The sequence below is a fragment of the Leptonychotes weddellii genome, chromosome 1 (genome assembly GCF_054177405.1).
Source record: "Leptonychotes weddellii isolate Sample4059 chromosome 1, ASM5417740v2, whole genome shotgun sequence".
Lineage (NCBI taxonomy): Eukaryota > Metazoa > Chordata > Mammalia > Carnivora > Phocidae > Leptonychotes > Leptonychotes weddellii.
Genome location: NC_138369.1, coordinates 74,697,731 through 74,718,876, shown reverse-complemented (window position 1 = coordinate 74,718,876; position 21,146 = coordinate 74,697,731). Strand labels below are relative to the sequence as shown.

Sequence of the window (21,146 nt, the reverse complement as noted above, 5' to 3'; positions counted from 1 at the left end):
CACCAAGCTGTGGTCAAGCTGCATTTGCCCAGAGCAGAACTGCTTTCTGTTTTTCATAAAAGTACTCAATCATTAATGGGGTTCCACCAAACTGTCCACTGGAGAAGTATCTAATGAAAGATGAATCCCCAAATACATAAAGAACACATAAAACTCAACACCAAAAAACCAAATAATCCAACAAAAAAAGGGGCACCTGGGTGGCTCAGTCAGTGAAGGAGCTGCCTTTGGCTCAGGTCATGATCTCTGGGTCCTAAGATTGAGCCCCGAATCAGGCTCCCTGCCCAGCCTGGAGTCTGATTCTCCCTCCCCCCTCCCCCACACTCATGCTCTCTCTCTCTCTCTTTCACTCAAATAAATAAATAAAATCTTTAAATAAATAAATAAATAGGGGTGCCCAGGTGGCTCAGATGGTTAAGCATCTGCCTTCAGCTCAGGTCCTGGGATCAAGCCCCACATTGGGCTCCTGGTTCAGTGGGGAGTCTGCTTCTCCCTCTGCCTCTCTGCCCTGCTCGTGCTCTCTCTCTCTCACTCTCAAAATGAATAAATAAAAATCTAAAAATAAATAAACGAATAAATAAATAAAAATTTAAAAAAATTAAAAATGGGCAGAAGACATAAATAGACATTTCTCCAAAGAAGACATACAGATGGCCAACAGACACATGAAAAGATGCTCAACATCACTCATCATCAGGGAAATGCAAATCAAAACTATAATGAGATATCACCTCATACCAGTCAGAATGGCTAAAATTAACAACACTGGAAACAACAGGTGTTGTCGAGGATGTGGAGAGAAAGGAACCCTCGTGCACTGTTGGTAGGAATGCAAACTGTTGCAGCCACTGTGGAAAATAGTATGGAGGTTCCTCAAAAAGTTAAAAATAGAACTATTCTATGATCCAGTAATCACACTACTGGGTATTTACCCAAAGAATATGAAACAGTAATTAAAAAAGATATGTGCACCCCTATGTTTACTGCATTATTTACAATAGCCAAATTCTGGAAGCAGTCCAAGTGTCCATCGACAGATGAATGGATAAAGAAGATGTCGTAAATATATACAATGGAATACTACTCAGCCATAAAAAAGAAGAGATCTTGCCATTTACAACAACATGGGTGGAGCCAGAGAGTATTATGCTAAGTGAAATAAGCCAGTCAGAGAAAGACAAATACATATGATTTCACTCATATGCAGAATTTAAGAAACAAAACAAATGAGCAAAGGGGAAAAAAGAGAGAGAGAAACCAAGAAGCAGAGTATTAATTATAGAGAACACACTGATGGTTACGGGGAGGGGGAGATAGGAGAAATAGGTGAAGGGGATTAAGAGTACACTTATCATGGGGCACCTGGGTGGCTCAGTCATTAAGCGTCTGCCTTCGGCTCAGGTCATGATCCCGGGGTCCTGGGATCAAGCCCCGCATCGGGCTCCCTGCTCAGCGGGAAGCCTGCTTCTCCCTCTCCCACTCCCCCTGCTTGTGTTCCCTCTCTCGCTGTGTCTCTCTTTGTCAAATAAATACAATCTTTAAAAAAAAAAGAGTACACTTATCATGATGAGCACTGAGTCATGTATGGAAGTGTTGAATCACCATATTGTACTTGAAACTAATATAACACTGTGTGTGAATTACACTGGAATTAAAATTAAAAACTTAAAAAAAAAAAAAAGGTGAGTCCATTCTCAGTTACCTCACAAATGTAGCCAAAGCTCCGTGTGTGCGCCTGCGCGCACCTGCGCTCACTTGCTTGCGCGTGCATGATAGAGCATGGCTTCCAGGGGAACTAACGCCCAGGTTCATCTGGCACTAAGAAGTTGCCTGTGATGCAGGACTGTCCTGGCAAACTGGGATGGTTGGTTACCCTTTGGGACCCTCACCCTTGGGAATTCCCTCAAGTTGGGCAACCCTGGACTGTCATTACATGAAGGACTGAAATTCTTGGTGTTTCCCCTTTCTCTTCCCCTGAGATTCCCATGCCTCATGCTGACGCTTATGTTTAAAGGGCCATGTCACAGTGAGAGGGAGTCCTCCTGTACAAAGTATGCATCTAATGAGGAGGTTGTAGGGGCAGCTCCTCAGACATCTTGGTTGACTTAGAAGGTTCTTTCTTTTCTCCTCACCCGACCCTCCCATAGGTGCTGCCTGACTACTACTCATTTTTTCTTACTCTGCATTGTTCTGTTCTCTTTTTCCTAACTATCCTACACACCTTCAGAACACTGTTTCTCTGATCTTTGGGTCCCTGAATACAAGATTCCTTTCCTATCCCCCCTGGTCTACTTCTGAGCTTCTAGTGGTTGTTGTTATTTGAAGATTTTATTTGTTTGTTTGTTTGTTTATTTATTTATTTATATATAGAGAGAGCACTTGCAGATGAGTGGGGAGAGGGGCAGAGAGAGACGGTGAGAGGGAGTCTCAAGCAGACTCCACACTGAGCATGGAGCCCGATGCAGGGCTCAATCCCATGACCCTGAGATCATGACCCTGAGCCAAAATCAAGAGTCAGATGCTTAACTTGACTGAGCCACCCAGGCCCCTGTGGTTGTTTTTTTAAATTGCCTTTCTCCCTCCTGATTATAAAAGTATATAAATTTGTTGTAAAATGTTTAGAGAGTACAGAAAAGAATTAACATTTTATTGTACTGCATTCTTACCAGTATTTTTTCTATGAATGTTTTTATATAGTTCAGAACAGACTGTGTAATTTTACATTTCGATCTTTTTTAAACTTAACATTGAAACATAAACATTGTATTAAAATGCTAAAAACATTTTCCTATGACAGTCACATAAGCAAGATGACAGACTAGGAAGCCACAGGCTCTCCTCCCCCTACAGAGACACAGAGTTAACCCCATGTATGGGCCAGGATATCTCTGTGAGAACTGTAGAGACCAGATGAAAGCTGTAACACCCAAGCCCTTGTAAAACCAAGAAAGGATTCTAGCAAGAGGGGGGATGCTAGAATATATAAAGAACTCCTATAACTCAACAACAAATGGCAAAGGACTGGAATAGACATCTTTCTAAAGACGATATACAAATGGTCAATAATCATATAAAAAGATGCTCAAATCATTACTCATCATAGAAATGCAAATCAAAACCACATGAGATATCACCTTATACCCATTAGAATGCTACTATCAAAAATATACACAATAACAAGTGTTGCTGAGGATGTGGCGAAATTGTAACCCTTGTTCCAATTGGTAAGACTGTAAAATCGTACTACTATGGAAACAGCATTGACGGTCCCCAAAAGATTAAAAATAGAACCACCATACAATCTAGCAATCCTACTTCTGGGTATATAGCCGAACGAGTTGAAAGCAGGGTCTCAGAGATATTTGTACACCTATGTTCACAACAGCACTATTCACAATAGCAAAGGGTAGAAGCAACCCAAATATCCACTGACAGATGAATGAATAAGCAAACTGTGGTATATACACAAAATGGAATTTTATTCAGCTTTAAGAAGGAAGAAAATCCTGTCACATGCCACACCATGGATGAACTTTGAGGATATTACACTAAGTAAAATAAGCCTGTCACAAAAAAAGACAACAATTATATGATTCTGCTTATATGAGATTTCTAAAGGAGTCAAATTCATAGAAACAGAAAATATCATGGTGCTTACCAGAGCCTGCGGAGGGGAGGGGAAAGGGAAATGCTATTTAATGGGTATAGAATTTCAGATCTGCAGATGTTCTGAAGCTGTTTCACAACAATGTGAATATAACACCACTGAACTATACACTTAAAAATGGTTGATGGTATAGGGGCACCTGGGTGGCTCAGTCAGTTGGGTGTCTGACTCTTGACTTCAGCTCAGGTCATGATCTTGGGGTTGTGGGATCGAGCCCCAAGTCTGGCTCCACAGTGGGTGTGGAGCCTGCTGGGGATTCTCGCTCTCCCTCTGCCCCCCCCCCCACTTTTAAACAAAAAAAAAAGGTTGATGGTGAATTTTATGTTATGCGTATTTTTTACCAGTTTAAAAAAAAACAAAACTTTTTCCTAGATATAATGTTCATGGATTATATCCTATTTTGTCGTATGATGTACCTTAGTTGGCTTATCCATTCTCTTACTAGTCATTTAGAGCAGCGGTCAGCAAACTTTGTCTTAAAGGACCAGTTAGTAAATAGTCTAGGCTTTGCTGGCCATAGTCTCTGCTGTTACAGCATGAAAGGAAATATGAACAACATGTACATGGGTGTGGCTGTGCCAGGGCAACTTTCCTTACCGAAACAGGAGGGCTCAATTTCATCCATGGGCCATAGTGGCTGAGCCCTGGTTTAGACTGTTCCTAATATTTAGTATCACAAATAATGCTGCTAATAAACATCTTTCTAAAGACATCCTTATAGATATGTTAGCTTCTCTCCTAGGAAGCAATCCTACAAATTAAGTTAATGGGAAAAAAGTCTGGCCATTGCTAAGGTCCTTGATCTGTACTGCACAGGTTGAAGCAGCTCTCTGCATAGCGACCTGACTCTCATTCAGCAACATCCTGGGCTCTGCCCAAGGGAATGCCTGGAACTAACGTTTCTTTAGTTCTAAGCACATGCCAACAAGTTCAGCATCCCTGAGTTGCCTCCGTTCTTCCAGATCCTTCAGCCCCTTTGCACTTGGCAATCATCCCAATCTCTTTCCTCCTCAAATGGTCCCTCCATCTATGGGCTGCCTTTTCCTTCCCAACCCCACTGGTTAAAGATGGCAGATTAAGTGCATGCCCTTATTTCAGCTCCTTCTGGAAAGCCCACTAAAATAACAGCAAAAGGATTTTTTTTACAGGATAAAGTCAATAAAGACATGACAAACTGTGGGGGACTTGAAAGCAGAAGGATGAATAGCAGCCCACCTAGAAGACTTGAGAAGCTGAATCTTAAGCCAGTACTGATGAAAGACAAGAAGCAACTCAGTTTGCATTGAGAACTCCCAAAGGTTTTATGCCTCAGGATTTGGCAGTACCAGCTATTTCTAGAAGTGTCGGTATAGACAGGTTTGAAAATCAAAGGACTGGCTGAGAGGTCTTAAGGAGCAGATACACCCCCCAAGCCCCGTCCCCATGTCCACATGCCAGACAAGTGTATGATCCCCACCCCAGAACAAGACTAGAGGCTAAACACAAAATGTCTCTGGATAAGGAGACACGGGGCAAAATTGAGGATGGAGTACTATATTGTAAATGGCACTCCACTAAAACTTCCCCAGTAAACTAAGTGAAAGCTTACATACCAAATGTTGAGATTCTCCCCACTGGCTGGGCTCCCAGATCACGGGTAGCTAGGATGGTATCCACCTGGCAGGGGCTGGAAGAGTATTTTCTGGAGAGACCTAAAGATAGCAAACTATAGGTTATACAAAGCAACAGCCTAGTCAGATCACCACGTGGGGAAGCCCACATTGACAACTCCCTCTCATGCTCAGAGCTTCTTCCTAGCAGCTTTTAAGCTCCCCATTTTAAAACATAAATGGAAAACCAAGGATCACCACACATCTGAGAAAAGCCCCTAAAGATAGAGACCAAAACAGGAAAGGAAAACAAGAGAGAAAACAGTGTGATGGTTAATTTATTTTTATTTTTTAAAAAGATTTTATTTATTTATTTTAAAGAGAGTGGGGGTAAGAGGGGCAGAGGGAGAGGGAGAGAGAGTCTTAAGCAGACTTCTCGCTAAGTGCAGAGCCTGATAATGGGGCTTGATCTCACGACTCTGAGATCAGGACCTGAACTGAAACCAAGAGTTTGACGCTTAACTGCTTGTACCACCCAGGCATCCATCATTTCAGTTTGACTGGACCTCAGAGTACCCAGATATCTGCTTAAACACTATTTCTGGGTGTGTCTGTGAGGGCGTTTCTGGATGAGATTACTATTTGAATCAGTAGACTGAGTCAAGCAGGTTGGCCTCCCTGATGTGGGTGGGCCTCATCCAGTTTGTTGAAGGCCTGAATAGAATAAAAGGCTGAGTAAGATGAATTCTTTCTCTCTGCCTGACTGTCTTGACCTGGGACGCTGGTCTTGTCCTGCTTTCGGGCTCAGACTGGAACTTCAACCACTGACAATCCTGCCTCTTAGGCCTTCAGGCTGGGACTGGAACCACACCATTTGCTCTTTTGCGCCTCCAGCTTGCCAACTGCAGATCTTAGACTTCTTAGCCTTCATGACTGTGTGGGCCAATTCCTTATAGTAGTTCTGTCTCTCATAGTTGAGACTTGAACAACGCAGGTTTGAACTGCACGGGTCCGTTTATACGCAGATTTTTTAAGGCACGGTACTGTAAATATATTTTCTCTTATGATTTTCTTAACATTTTCTTTTCTCTAGCTTACTTTATCATATAGTATAGAATATATTTTCGGAAAATAGTATAGAACATACAAAATATGTGTTAATCCGCTGTTCATTATCAGTAAGACCATCAGTAGGTTATTAGTACTTAAGTTTTGGGGGAGTCAAAAGTTATTGTAGATTTTTGACTGCACAAGGGATTGGTTCCCCTAACCCCTGTGTTGTTCAAGATATATACTGTATGTATATATTTCTATCTCTATCTATCTCTATATAATTGGGTCTCTTTTTCTGGAGAGCCCAGACCAATTCATGGAGACTACGTGGGGAGGTGAAAACCTAAATCACAGCTCTAAGGAGAAAAATTAGAATTCAATTTTATTTTTCCTAATGAGAGAAACTAAATATTAAAGAATATGATTTTGTCAGATAGAGTTGAGTTTTGAAGGGCTACAAATCATTGTAATATCTAGGTTTTTTTGCCAACCCCTAAAGAACCAATTTTTGTGCCTCTGGGGGACAGTAGTGCCCCCGTGGAGAATGTACGCCTTAGACAGAGAGAAGACACTGCATCTAGGAAGCAAGGCCAAGTTGCTCTTTTTAAAATGAACATTGAAAGAATAAAAAAGCGTTCTTGGAATTTAAAAATATGAAAGCAAAAATTAACAACTCAGTGGAGGATTCTGACTGAATCAAATCTCCCAGAAAGCAAAACATGAAATAAGAGAGATGGTGGGAAAAGAGAGAACAGGTTGTAAAATTATAGTATTGGTTCAGAAAGTTCAATGTTTTAATAACAAGAGTTCCAGAAAGAGAACGTGTGTGTGTGTGTGTGCGTGCGTGTGTTGGTAGTGGTGAGGAGTCATTATAAATAAATAATTTGAGTAAATTTCCCCAAACTGAGGGTTCTGCCTCTCCAAATTCCAACAGATGAAAATCCTGCAATCTGAGGCACCTCACCACGACTCCAGAGCACTGGGAACAAAAAGAATACCCTAGGACACCCATTCTCTCTCTTGGGGGGTGTCCTCTAGCTCCTGGTGGGTAAGAATCTTAAAGGTTGAAATGGCATTTCTAGCAGATTTGTCACAAGGATTTTGGTTAACTTGTGAGTTTTGGAAAGGAGTTCTGAGGATGCTAGATTACATTTTTTTTTTCCTTAATGTAAAAGCAGTATATGCTCATTACAGAAAACATGAAAGTTTCAGAGATGTATAAAGAACAAAAAGTATCAGCTATAATTGAACAACTGTGAACTAAGTATTTTAACCATTTTAAATTGGTTCCTTCCTAGGTGTTTTTTTTTTTTAATATATCTACCTATCCTTTTATAATATTTATTATTAAACATAATTGGAACCATTCTTCTCTACATTTTTATATTCCTGCTTACTTATATTATAGAATGAGCATTTTCTAATTATTGTTTTAATGACTGTACAATATTTAATTTATGGTATAATTTATATAACCAATCTCCTATTTTTAGATATTTAAGCTGTTGTCACCTTTACACTGCTCTAAATAGCATTTTCATGAAAATGTTTGTATAAGTATTTCCTAATTATTCTATTTTTCTTTAAATTGGATTCCCAAACATGGGATTACTGGATCAAAGATTATGTATAGATTTATGAAATTTACTACACGATACTTGTGTTCTAGGCTTGCATTGTTCAATATTGTAGCCACTAGCCACGTGACTACAGTTGTATTTATATGTAATTTTAAAATTGGTTCCTCTGTCGCACTGGCCACTAGCCTTAGTCCTTAGTAATCACTTGTGGCTAGTGGTTACCATGTTGGAGAATGCAGACAGAGATTATTTCCATCATTTCAGAAAGTTCTAGTGGACAGTGCTGTTTTAGAGAAGCCATACTTTTAATATCTCCATAATTGATCTCTCCATCCTTTTACCAGCATTAAGTATTACCACTTTTTAAGTTTTATGCATTTGATAGGTAAAGAAGAGAGTCTCAATTGAATAACTGTTTCTAACTAGAGCTGACCATTTTGTTAGAAGTTGTATTTCCTCTAGGAATGATCTCATTTTGCTAGTCATGGTATTTTTCTAGATGTGCTTGGTAAGTTACTGTAAGTAAGAGCTCTGCATCACATTCTCATCTCCATGGCTATGCCCTACCTACACCAGGGCATATGACGTCTCTACTGAAAACTGTGGAAATATCCTTTCCAAGTGATGGTGACAGTTGCCACCCTCAGGTTTTCCATTGCTTCTCTTCCTCTTTTTCTTTCCTCTGGTGTTCAGAGTGTTTGTGCTTGTTTTCCTTAGCTGTCACACTTTGGCTTAGTGAAGATACGGTTGGGCTGCTTCCCTACCCACACTGTCCTCCCTCCCTATCCCTGTACTCCAGCCAGAGCAATCCCACAGTACCCTGCTTCCAGTGGGTACTTAGCAAATACTATCTAATGAAATGTCACACACGTGAGGGCAGAAAAGTGAAAAGTAACTAATTTTATTTTTAATGGAATATTTGGTTTCAGAGGCAGAGCCTATTTAAGTTTATATTAAATATCGGCTCCCCAACAGCAAACATGATCCCGCTTCACTCTCTTGGTGCACATGATTTATTTCACAATTTCCCTTCCTTGCTTGACTACTGTGAAATAGGAAACCAAATGCTGTCAAAGATAACTATGAATAATAGTGTGAGGCAAACAAGTATCCAGGCTGCAGTCCCTTCTTTTGCTTTGCCTTAATCCCTAGCAACAGTAAAAATGAATCCACAGAACCATTCAGGGATGAGAGGGGTGGGGGGGTGGGTGCCTTGCAGACACGTTCAGAGCCTACTGCCTAAAATGTTGCCCAAATTCAGCTGAAAGCAAACTACCTTCAGTAGGTAAAGTAGACTGAATGCTGGATAAAAGAATCCTTACTTCTTATTTCCACAGCGAGGCCAAAATTGATCTTACGAGATAAAGCTGACCTAGAAAACACATTTGTAAGCATTTTCCTTCCTTTTCAACAACAATAAAAACGGACATGCTAGAACCACGATTAAAATGAGAACAAAGGCCAATGGGATTATTGAGTGTCTAGCGCCACCTTGCGGCAGCATATCCAAATCCCAGGCCCTTTGGAGGACCCCAAGATTAAAAGCCTTCCGGAAGAAGAATTAGGATTTAATAATGGGAGAGACCATTTTCATGGGGAATACAAACTAATAGAAATAACTAGCACTTGGCTGGCACTTTTTAGTAAACAAAGCACTCCCAATTCTATGATCTCATTTAGCACGGGCAGCAACCCTGTAGGTCACAGGGGCTCAGCCTTAGAGATGGGAAAGCTGAGGCTCCGGAAAGCTGGTGACTTGTCGGGGGTATAGTCCTGCACTTGAACCCAGATTTCCAAACTCCAAATCACGTGATACAACTTTATTAGCATTTCTGTATGTAGTACATACCAAAAACTCAAAAGAAATACCTTGTACTATATGGTATAGGATACATATTGTATAGTATGTATGCTAGACATAGTATATATACCATACTATATAATATTATGGTACTTATACTATTCTCTATAATACTGTTAACTAGTACTCACTGCCTTTCTGGAGCTGCTTTCTGTGAAGACAAGGCAATATTGGTGGACTGTTCGTAGTCTATGATTTAACACATGTTCAAGTTTTGCTACTAAAACTGTGGCTTTGCTTCCCTGGGTCCCTGGGCACCCAACCCGTGGAAATCCCTGCTGCTCTGTCTTAACCTGGGGTGCAATAAGAGGTTTGCCTGGGGAGAATCAACAGGGGGACCCAGAGGCAGTGGGACTGAAGCCTTGTTTTTATTATGCTTAGCCTTATTTTTATGGTTTCTTAATCCAATCCATTGGCTCAAGGCTAAAACTCTGAAGGACTACGTCACATCATTTAAGTAGACCTTACAACCAACATATTTTAAAGTGGGTCACTGAGAGGTTACCTTGCTCAATGTCAATGTCCAAGGTGGGTAGTATGTCATTACGCCAACCTTAAATATTCCAAGTGAAAACTCTGCGGTCCTTCCTTTATGGGGTCGGACTGTCCTTTACAGGGACAGTCCATCCACTGTATTCCTGGAGAAACTGCATCGGGTAGATGGGGAGGACAGGTGATGGCGTTCCCCTCTCTCCCCGGGGGCAGTGTGGCCAGGTCCTGGCTCAATTAGAGAGGGTCTCAGGAATTAGGCAGGGCGCCATGGTGGGTTCTTGAGTCCTAGCAAAAGCTGTATGTGTGACACTGGTCCTGAAGAGGCACATAAATGAACGGAAGCAGAGAGAAATGGGCAAATGAGAGACACTAGAAAGAGAACAATCCTTCAGGCTAAAAATACATCCGGATGTGTTATTTTAGTCTATTTGGCCTCATTTTTCCACAGGATTGCCTGACATGCTGCCTGGAGGCACATTTACTGAATCACGGCACATTTACCGATGGCAAGGATCTCTTTTAGTGCTTATGCTTTCCCCTTGGTGGAATTTTAGTCAGACAGCATGGCTACATTACATTATACTGTAAAACTTCACTTTTCAGCCCTTGCAATTTTATTTGCATTTCCATAAGACACACACAGACACTTGCTACTTTTTAATATAAAAATTATATGTCCTCATTATAAAAAAATATAAAAATATCCAAAATAAAGAGTGACTTTAAACTTTCCTCTTCAAGGGGAGGCACAAATGTCAACCTCGTGAAAGGTCAGGACTTGTGACCCAGAGTTGGGTTCTTAGGACACTTTCGGAATTTGCTCTGAAGGAAAACTCTTGGCACACACAGGCCTTCTTTTTTGTTCACCGTCTCACGAAACACATACTCATTCACCACTTCTTCATAACCTGTGTCCGTAAAGAGCCGAGCCAGGAATTCTGTAAGGCAAGCAGATCAACAATGCTCACGGTCTCGATGATACTACCACATTTGCTCTGCAGTGGTAAACAGGAGGGCAGGGGTGCTGGAAGGGATTTTTTTTTTAATGTAACAAAAATTCCGCTGCTAAAATTAATAGATTTTTGTTTTGGAAAGTAACACACTCCTACTTCTCTTCTTACTCCCAAATAAATAATTTAATTAGAAAAGTTTAAGGACAACTTGGAGTACGGCCACCTTACCCTCTTATTATAAGTCCCCAAATACAAAGTCCAAGTAAAAAGAAACACAATTCCAAACTGGCTATATTCATACAAAGTCTTCATGTGTTCAATGTGTTTACATCAAACACCTCATCTATCTGAACATGATGGAGGAACATCTGTGACCAGAGTGGGGAAACCCATTACTTCTGGGTGATATACCCTAAGGAAAATTTAACCCCAGTAATCCATCTCTACATGTTAAATGAAACAAACAGAATGGCTATGCGGTGAAAATACTCTTATTAGTAAGAGCATTACTCTGCAGAATGTGCTCCGAAGCACTCTGCAGACATCACTGCATCTTCTCAATTATTTACAATTGGTTGACTCAGATTTCATCAATCAGAAACATTAAAACAAATTTTTAATTTTCACCTGACATTTCTATGACTTCGCAGTTTTAATGCTAATCACTCATTTTTTATTTCATTCTAAACTCAAAAGAATATTTCAAGACATGGAAATGTTTGTGAAAATAGAGTTGAAGAAGATAATTATTTTATGGTCCAAATTACTAGGTAGGCTTAAAATTATTTTGGTATAAGACAGAAATAATGATCACTGTTTGGATGTTTTTATCAAAATGACTTTTGAAAGACGCTTTATAGCAAATTTGTGTACTTAACACCTTTACAGACAAAGGTTTCTTGCCTTTGTGACCTGGGAAGGTAATCTCCAGGCATTATGTAGTCCTACTTGTGTGTGTGTGTGTTTAAGTTTACTTTTTTTTTTTTTAAGTAATCTCTACATGCAACATGGGGCTTGAACTCATGACCCTGAGATCAAGAGTTGCATGCTCTTCCAACGGAGCCAGCCAGCTTGCCCCTGCCCTACTTGTTTTGTGACTGAAGTGACGATCCTGCTTTGCCCTCCCCCTTTTCCAGCACGGTTCCTGGTAGGGTATACATGTTGCATGCCAGAGCCTGTCCATTAACCCAGGCTCGCTAACAAGACACTGTCACCAGAGGAGGCTTGTGAGCTCAGCATGGTCAGAGCTGTATCCCTGTCGTCCCAGGTGCTGGGTGAGTGGTGTGCCCCGGAGATGGTTCCAGCCAGGACCTTGTGCATGTGCCCTCTGTGTTGCTGGCCCCACCCCCAACCAGTACCACAGTGATAATGCAAGCAAGTAAACAGAAATAAAAGCAAATTTCATTAACCTTACCATCAGTAAAAAAATATGATCTGGTTCCATCTTGTCTAGCGTAAAAGTTTTCTCCAAGTTTGCTGCCAGCTTTAAACCTAAGCATGGCATGATCATACAGCCCATAGTCACGAAACAAGACGCTTTTGCCTGGTTTTAATACCTATGAAACAAAAGCAGCTGGCACTTATATTGACGGCTCAAATAAAACTTACTCAAAATAAAATCTGATTGATTTAAGGGTCAAAATAACTTACATTAGTGGTAAGTATGAAAAGAACGACTGAACCACCCAGAGTTTGAAGGAAAAAGGGCCTCCTGATCAAAGGTATAGCAACACCTGCAGGACCCCATACATTGGAGGGATATTTCTCGAGCACTTACAAGGTCCAGTGTCATACAGTTAAAATGCTACTGACACTAAATGAAACAGTCTTATTTTCTTTAAAGCATGTTCTCCCAACATTTTATTAACCATCTCCTAGTATATGACCCGGCAGTCAAACTGTCTCTTTAAAAAAAAAAAAAATGTCATTTTGTCTTCTTACTGATTCCGGCTGGCCTTCCTCATTCTGAGTCTCAGCGCAGGGTTCACTGTGCTACAATTCTGCATAGCTTGCCCACCACGCTAGTAACAGCTGATAGCACGTTGCAGTTTCTCAGACAGGAGGGAGGAAGGAGTGATTATTAGCCTCATGTGAGATGAGGAAACTGACACTACGTAAGGGATTTGTCCACGATTCATACACTGGCCACCAAGTGGGGGGGTCAAGACTCATATTTGGGTCAAAAGGCAGCAAGCATATTGTAGAATCAGAGACACCTGTTCGCCCTGGACCTGGATGGGGGAAGGGGGAGGTGTTATTCTAATTCTATTCACATTACTGACAAGAAAGAGAGGCTACGGGGGTGGGGGGGGTGGGGGGTGGTAACTGAGTATTCTTCCCTTGCGCTGTGCTTCTTAGTAGAAGATCCTCAGGCCAGGGCAGTGGTGTAGGGAAGAGGATCAGCGGCAGGCCCAGCTGGGAGTCCCTCACTACAGCCTTTCAGAGGTAGGTGTCACAGGTTAGGTGTCTCAAAAACTGGGAGGTGGCATCAGCAGGGTGTGGGTATAACCAGCTCTATCTTACAAAGCAAACAGCATATGCTTTTCAGAATAAAAAGAAAGTGGCACACACTGTGACATTTGCTTTTTATATGAGAATTCTTTCAAACTGCATTAACACTACCAAATAAGAGGGGACTTAACAGAACCTTATTCTGATTCATCAACATCAGTAAGATGATTTTTAAGACATGACATATACTATTACAATAGATTTTTGACGCAGTTTGACATACTTCCTCTTCTGAATAGAGTATGAAAGATCATCCCTAATACTTCCAAGTGTGCTGCAGATTTCCTCATTTAGTAAATTCTATCAATACAAGCATGCATTTTAAATATTGTCCGTAAAGAGCCTCTTGGATGAATACATCGTACCTTAGCATAGTCTGAAATGCTAAGTTTTAAAAAATGTGAATAATTGCCAAGAAAATTCTGAAAAATTTAATTTATATGAAAAAGACTTATTCTTAATTATAGAAGGAAGGGCTACATGGGGACAGCAGAAAGAACACTCACTCAGGAATTTGGAAATCTTGATTCATATCCCAGTTCTTCCATAACTAGTTGAATGACCTTGAACAAGTAATTTCATCCCTGTGTTTTCTCGTCTGTAAAATAGTAAGTTTGATACTAATGCCTCCTTTGATCCTGACACTGTATAGCTAACCAGGCATTTCTCACCGTTATTTTCTTTCATTCTCCAAACAACTCTGAAAAGTAGGGTAGGGTAGGTCTATTATACCCATTTTACAGCAAGTGAGGCTCAGAGTAAAAGTGACTTGCCTGAGGTTTCAAGGCAAGTTGGTGGCATTGGTAGACAAATAGCCAGGTCGTCTGATGACAAATTTGTCTATTTTTACTTGATTATTCTACTCCAAAAATGAGGGAATTCAACTTTAAGGTTGTCTTTCAGTTTAAACTTATGTAGCTTAAAAAATTCTCTGCTGTTAACATTCTACAGTAATTATATCTACCTCACAACAGCTTATTACTGTGGTTGTTCACATAAGGCTTCGAGCTGCCCAAAGGGTGTCTTATTATTGTCAGAGGCTGAGAAATCACTTCTCCTTCTGGTAATTTCCTGATGAAGCACATGATTTCAAATCAACGAGCCAGTCACTATGTATGAGGCAGAGAGCCAGCAATCCACTACTGCTGTGAACTCATTCCAGATCAGCAGAAAAAGATTTCTATTAGGGGGTAAAAACAGAAAGGATTGCTAAAATGGGATCTGTTACTCAAGAAAGGTTAGAACGGGGGCTGGGGGCCAAGTGTGGACTGAGACAGCTCAACTCAATTAAAACAATACATATAACATTTCATTACTATTAAAATACAGATAGTATAGTGTATATTTCCATTTAAATCAAGAACAGGCATATCCTCATCAATACTTGGCTTTGTCAGACTTCTTAATTTTGGTAATCTAACAGTGTCTTACTGGGGTTTTATTTTACACTTCCTGGGTTATCTTTTCATATGTGTGTTCTCTTCAGTAAAACAACTATTGAAGTCTGCCATTCTTCTATTAATTTGCTTGTCTTTCTTACACAGGAATTCCTCACATATTCAGGTCTATAGACTTCAAATTACTTTCCCCAAGTTGTTTTTTAAATTCCTTTGTATTATATTGTCTTTTGAAGAACAGAAACTCCTACTTTTATTACAATCATGTTTATGCTTAGAATGCTTTGGGTCTTGAGAAAATTTTCCCCACTCGGAGGTCATAAGGATTCTTTCCTATATTTTCTTCTGAAAGGCTTAAACTTTTATCTTTTCCATTTAATTCTTTAATTCACCCAAGAATGATTTTTGTAGAGGATGTGAGGAGGATAATTTCACTCTCTCCTGCATGAAGACTCTGGTCCTAGCAGCACTCACTCAACAGTCCTGCTTTTCCCAGTGATCTTCATTGTCACCTCCATCATATAGCAGATTTCCATTTATGCATGGATAGATTTTTAAGCTATCACATTCAATTTGTCCCACAGAATAGCATTCTGTCTTAATTACTGCAGCAGTAAGTCCTTATATCTGGTAGGGTATAAATTTCTCCCATCTCATTCTTCTTCAGGAGTGTTCTGACCCTTTGTTCTTTCATGTAAACTTAGAATCAGCTTGTCAATTTCCTCAGGGACAAAACAAAACACCCTACCAAAAAGCCCTGACACAATTAAACAAAAAAATAAATGAAACGTATAATATTAAATGGAAAAGCAAAATTGCACAATGCATGTTACTCTTTTTTAGGTGTCTAGCTCAGTGACATTATATTACATTCATCTTATACTTTTTTAGTCTTTTAATATTTTCTAATTAGACAATTACATTATATGTAAATAATGAGTTTTGTCTCTCATCATTTTTTCCCCATCTTTTTTTTTTTCTTGTCTTTTTGAGCTGATTAGGACCTCCAGTGTAATGCTGAAAAGAAGTACTGACAGTAGGCACTCTCACTCCCATGAAGTTCTAGATACTCCTTATTCTGTCCCTGTCTCCTACTTCTCCCCAATCCCTGAAACCCTTCATCAGTGAAATCACTGGTATCCACCTCTTTAGAATGTTCCCTTCAGATTCTTGTGCTAACAGACTGTCCCCTGAGGACTCTATTTTCCCCAAAACCTCTCAAGTCAGGGCTGTGTTTTCTCCACTCACCCTTGTACCACTGGGCTTGGAGATGACGGTGGTGTCCTCCATGCTTCTCACCGCTACTTTCTCGTGTACTCTCTCTCCTCCCTAAACCCCCTGGCCCTGAATCGCTTGTCATCAGATTATATCATCTGCTATCCCTTAATGTTACTGTCATCTATTAGTTCCAGGGTCATATCCCTGTTTCATGATTGAATGTATCCTCTGGTTTATTCTCCTGTCCTCAATACTACTCCATTCTTAGTTCTGAGCAATTTCAATATACGCGGATTGTCCTTCCAAATATGCTGGCCTCTTAATGACTTGAGCTTCTCTCTTCCTAGATCTTGTCCTCCACCCTTCTAGACCACTCACTCCCATGGTAATGTCCACAAGTCTTGTCAACAGCAAAAAGTATAACCCCTCCAGTCTCTCAATGTTACACAAGCCACGCTGGCCAACCCCAAAACCATCTTTCCAGCTCTCTCTCTAGTTCCCCATCTTTAATCATCCTTTGCCCTCACCTGGACCTTCAAATCAGGTGATCCTACCTTTTCTTCCCTGATGCCCTCTCCTCCCTCTTCACCCAGCTTCAGTTCCATGCCCATTTGTGGGGACATGCTGGGTTCTCATCTGCTCAGATACCATGGGCAGAGAAAGGGGAAGTAAGGAGGAAAAAAACCTTACAAAACCTCACAGAGAGCTGAAACCAACATAGCAATATCTGAATTTCATTTATTTTTTGACAGAGAGAAAGACAGCGAGAGAGGGAACACAAGCAGGGGGAGTGGGAGAGGGACAAGCAGGCTTCCCGCCGAGCAGGGAGCCCAATGCGGGGCTCGATCCCAGGACCCTGGGATCATGACCTGAGCTGAAGGCAGACGCTTAACGACTGAGCCACCCAGGTGCCCCACAATATCTGAATTTCTTAAAAAACATTTAAAACATCTACTTTTTCAACCTGCCGACCGCTCTTTTCTCCCTTTATAAAGCAGACTGACTGAAGCCCCCGACTCACCAAGCAGCTGAGGCTTACAGGCTTTCTAGGCTGTGTGCCCTTGTGCTTTAAGGGCCCCCAGGTGAGCTGCGCGCTTACCACGGGTCACCTGTGTTGGTTCCCAAACTTGCTTATGCCAGTTGTACTTAGATTTAGAGTTATATATGAGTACATAAACAATGCAATATGCAAAAATGAGCATTTTGGTTCCTATGAAAAGTACATTCAATACTTTTGGAAAGACTTGATAAAGCAGCACTGAACAAACTGTATCTAATTAGGTGTGGGAGAAGCAAGAAGTCTGGGTAAAAATATAAAAGAATCTGCCCTCACATTACTTTCCAATTGTTTTTAAGTCTTCGCTCCACTTTTAAGATATTTATTTATTTATTTATTTATTTGAGAGAGAGAGCGAGCATGCGCAGGGGGAGGGGCGGGGGAGAAGCAGACTCTCTGCTGAGCAGGGAGCCCAACTCGGGGCTCAATCCCAGGACCCAGGGATCACAACCTGAGGCAAAGGCAGACGCTTAACCAACTGAGCCACTCAGGCATCCTTCACTCTGCTTTTAAGAAACCAAAACTCTACTATGTGTGTGGTTTATATAAGAAAGATGATAAACAGCCCCCTACTCAAAGAAAAGGCTGTGGCTCTATATCAAAAGAGTAACAAACGAATATTAATATATTTTAAGTTATATAAAATGTTTAAGGTAAGAATGTACCTTTTTTTTACGATTTCTTGATTTAGTTGATCTTTAAATGAATCAACACTGTTGCCATAGATGTAAGAGAAATTCTACTGTAGTTTATAAGGCAGCTTCATTCATGATCTCACCTGCAACTCTGAGAGACACCCCCATTTTACAGCCAAGGAAACTAAAGCCCAAGGAAGAAGGTGAGGTGATTTGTCTTGAGTCACATGACTTCAGAGTGTCGCTTTACTTCCTGAGTGCTACAGCAGCCTCCTGATGGCCAGTTTGGGTTCTCCCCATTCTAGTAATAATGATGATAGTAACAACAATGGCTGACTTTTAAAGAGCACTTACCATGTTCTAGGCATTGTGCTAAGCATTTTATACATATTTCATATATTTCATGCAATCTAGTATCTCAATATTCTATAGGTAATGAAACTGAGGCTCAGGGAGGTAAAGGAACTTGTTTCAGCAGGGAAGCCAGGTTTTGTCTCTAGGCACTCTGACGCCAGGTGCTTCTTGACCACCGAACCATACCCTCCCCTCACTTTACAGCAGGGAATATCTGCATGTTATTCCATGCATAGAGCCCAGATCATTGTAAAATCATCCTTGCTCCAAGGTAGGCCAAGGTCTGAAGAGCAGTGATGGCTACCAGACAAATCAGAATTTAGGGTGAATGTTTGATGTAGGAGAACCCCTTTCCATACACTGACTACAGGGCCTACACCTAGTGGGAATGAGGAGACTCTGTGAATCTAGACATGAGCCTCACAGGGGAGGTAAGCAAAAAGATCAGGATGTCCAACCTCTTGGCTCCAAATCACTAACCTGGTAAATATTTTGTAAGACAAGGTGCATCTTATCAGGGTGAACAGCAGAGAGTACAAATACCAACATGACAACATCCACAGACTCTGGGGGCACATGTTCTAGAAGGTCATCTTTGGTTAGATCACACTGGAACACCTTGCATCTTTCTGTGTCATATAAAGGATTTTCCTAGAGAAGAGGGGAAAAAAAAAAAAGAATTTTAATGCAACATCCATGTTGACACACACAGAAAAATACAGCATCAAAAAGAGATCCAATGGAAAAAAATAAAAGGAGACCCTATTTCCACTTGTGCACTGCTGCACAAATATCAAAGATCACTTTATTACTGAGTAAAACTGAGTAATGCAGCATTTGTACCCTAAAGCTTGCAGTATTCAATATTGCTATGAGGAGCAAGATTTCATTTTAACAAATCATCTTTCACTGAAAAGAGAACACAAGCTATCACATATTCAAAGCTGAGCATTCTAGAAGTACATATTTCTAAAGGAATGATAAGTCAAAACTGACCTGGGCTTCCTTAATCCTCCTTTGAGTCACCCACTACAAGTCTAAATCCTCTGAGAAGTCCTTCCAAATCCACTCATGCAGATGCTCCCATAGTTCTTTGGGGCGTATTTTCCCTTGAGGCAGCAAGCTAAGTAAACCTAACTTTTCTTTTCTTTTTTTTTTTTGCCACAAGTGTTCCTGTACATGGTGGATGGTGGGTTTAAGAGCATTACAAGAAAAGGTAATATATAAGAGTATCATAAAGAAAGAGTATCATAAAGTATAAATCATTATAAGAGCATTATAAAAAATATTAATTTTTTCTGTAGTGTAAATAAGGACTCAAACACAGATACAAAGGTACTGGATGGGAAGATTCAATATTGAAATGATGTCAATTCCACCAATAATTCCACTTCTAAATCCAATGTGGTCTCAACAGAATCCCAATGGATTTCTAGAAACTTGACAAGGCAAATTTTAATTCACCTGGAAGCAAAAATCTTTAAGAAGAGCCAAGTCAATTTTTAAATTGAAGAACAATGAAGGAGGAGGTACACTACCAACATCAAAGCATATTACAAAATGTAGTACTAACACAATGAGATTTGGGGCACCTGGGAGGCTCAGTCGTTAAGCGTCTGCCTTCGGCTCAGGTCGTGATCCCAGGGTCCTGGGATCGAGCCCCGTGTCGGGCTCCCTGCTCGGCGGGAAGCCTGCTTCTCCCTCTCCCACTCCCCTGCTTGTGTTCCCTCTCTTGCTGTCTCTCTGTCAAATAAATAAATAATCTTAAAAATAAATAAATAAATAAATAAATAAAACAATGAGGTTTGAGAATGGGGACAAATAAATCACTGAGACAGAACAGAGTCCCCCAAACAGACCCCCTCTATATAGAGGAATTTAGTATTGCATATGACAAAAGACAGGTGACAAAGATGACAAATATAGCAAAAAATGTAGATAATAAAGGTGACAATTGTCAGGGAAGAAAAATGAATTTCTTATTCAATTTATTGTGTTTGAACAACTAGTTCTATACTTGTGTTAAAGGATGATTGGTTACCCATGAATCGGAGGTCTTCTGGTTTCAGTTCAAAGATGTACAGAGGTATAAAAATGTAGCTCCCATCCTTATAATAAAAACGATGGACAGAGAGCAAAGTAATGATTTTTTTGTGAACCTATCAAAGCACAGAGGCCAAAAAACCACCAGCTACCCCAAAATATGGAGACGGACAAGTGCCTTCCAGGAGAGACAGGACCTAAGCATCTGCTTACCTGAGGCAGAAGCCTCCAGACTGGAAAGACAAAACTAGAAATTTGACAAATTGCTGGAGACTGAGTACAGATGTTATAGTGTGAAGCCCCTGGGGGCTGAATTAATAGGGGTATTCCCATCCTTTTGTAGGTGTTTCCTCTAGGAACATCATGGGGCTCTCAGAGAGGATGGATGGTGTTTCACCTTGGTGCTGGCCTTTCTCATCTCCTTTAAGGAAGAAAAGATTTAAAATGCAGGGGAAAGGTCATCTGAGGCCTACAGACTTAGGGTACCGGTGGAATGCCACTGCCACTGGGGGAAGGAAACTACTCTGCTCAGACCTAGTTTTAATTTTTTTTTTTAAGCTTATTTATTTATTTTTTTTAGTACTCTCTACACCCAATGTGGGGCTCAAACTCACAACCCCAGGATCAGGAGATGTATGCTCTTCTGACTGAGCCAGCCAGGGGCCCCAAACCTAGTCTTAATCTGAAGAGAGAATGGCCGCAACACCAGAAAGGAAGACACCGGTACAAACCTCCT

The 21,146-nt window shown here is 40.6% G+C and overlaps 1 protein-coding gene across 8 annotated transcripts in view; it reads right to left on the bottom strand.

The window, feature by feature from the left end:
• Positions 1–2,626: 2,626 nt before the first annotated feature.
• METTL6 (methyltransferase 6, tRNA N3-cytidine) overlaps positions 2,627–21,146 on the bottom strand; it is a 25,208-nt gene continuing 6,688 nt past the window's right edge. For 4 of the 8 annotated variants that reach the window (XM_081802193.1, XM_081802183.1, XM_081802179.1 and 1 more), the window contains exons 4-6: positions 18,848–19,018; positions 12,610–12,751; positions 8,770–11,180 (exon numbers count right to left, since the gene is read on the bottom strand). In XM_081802193.1, the coding sequence (XP_081658319.1) occupies positions 11,014–11,180; positions 12,610–12,751; positions 18,848–19,018 (480 nt within the window). In that variant the 3' untranslated portion in view covers positions 8,770–11,013. Of the gene's footprint in view, positions 5,359–8,769; positions 11,181–12,609; positions 12,752–18,847; positions 19,019–21,146 lie in introns of those variants that run through there. The other 4 variants (XR_014139789.1, XR_014139787.1, XR_014139788.1 and 1 more) reach the window with 4 other exon arrangements.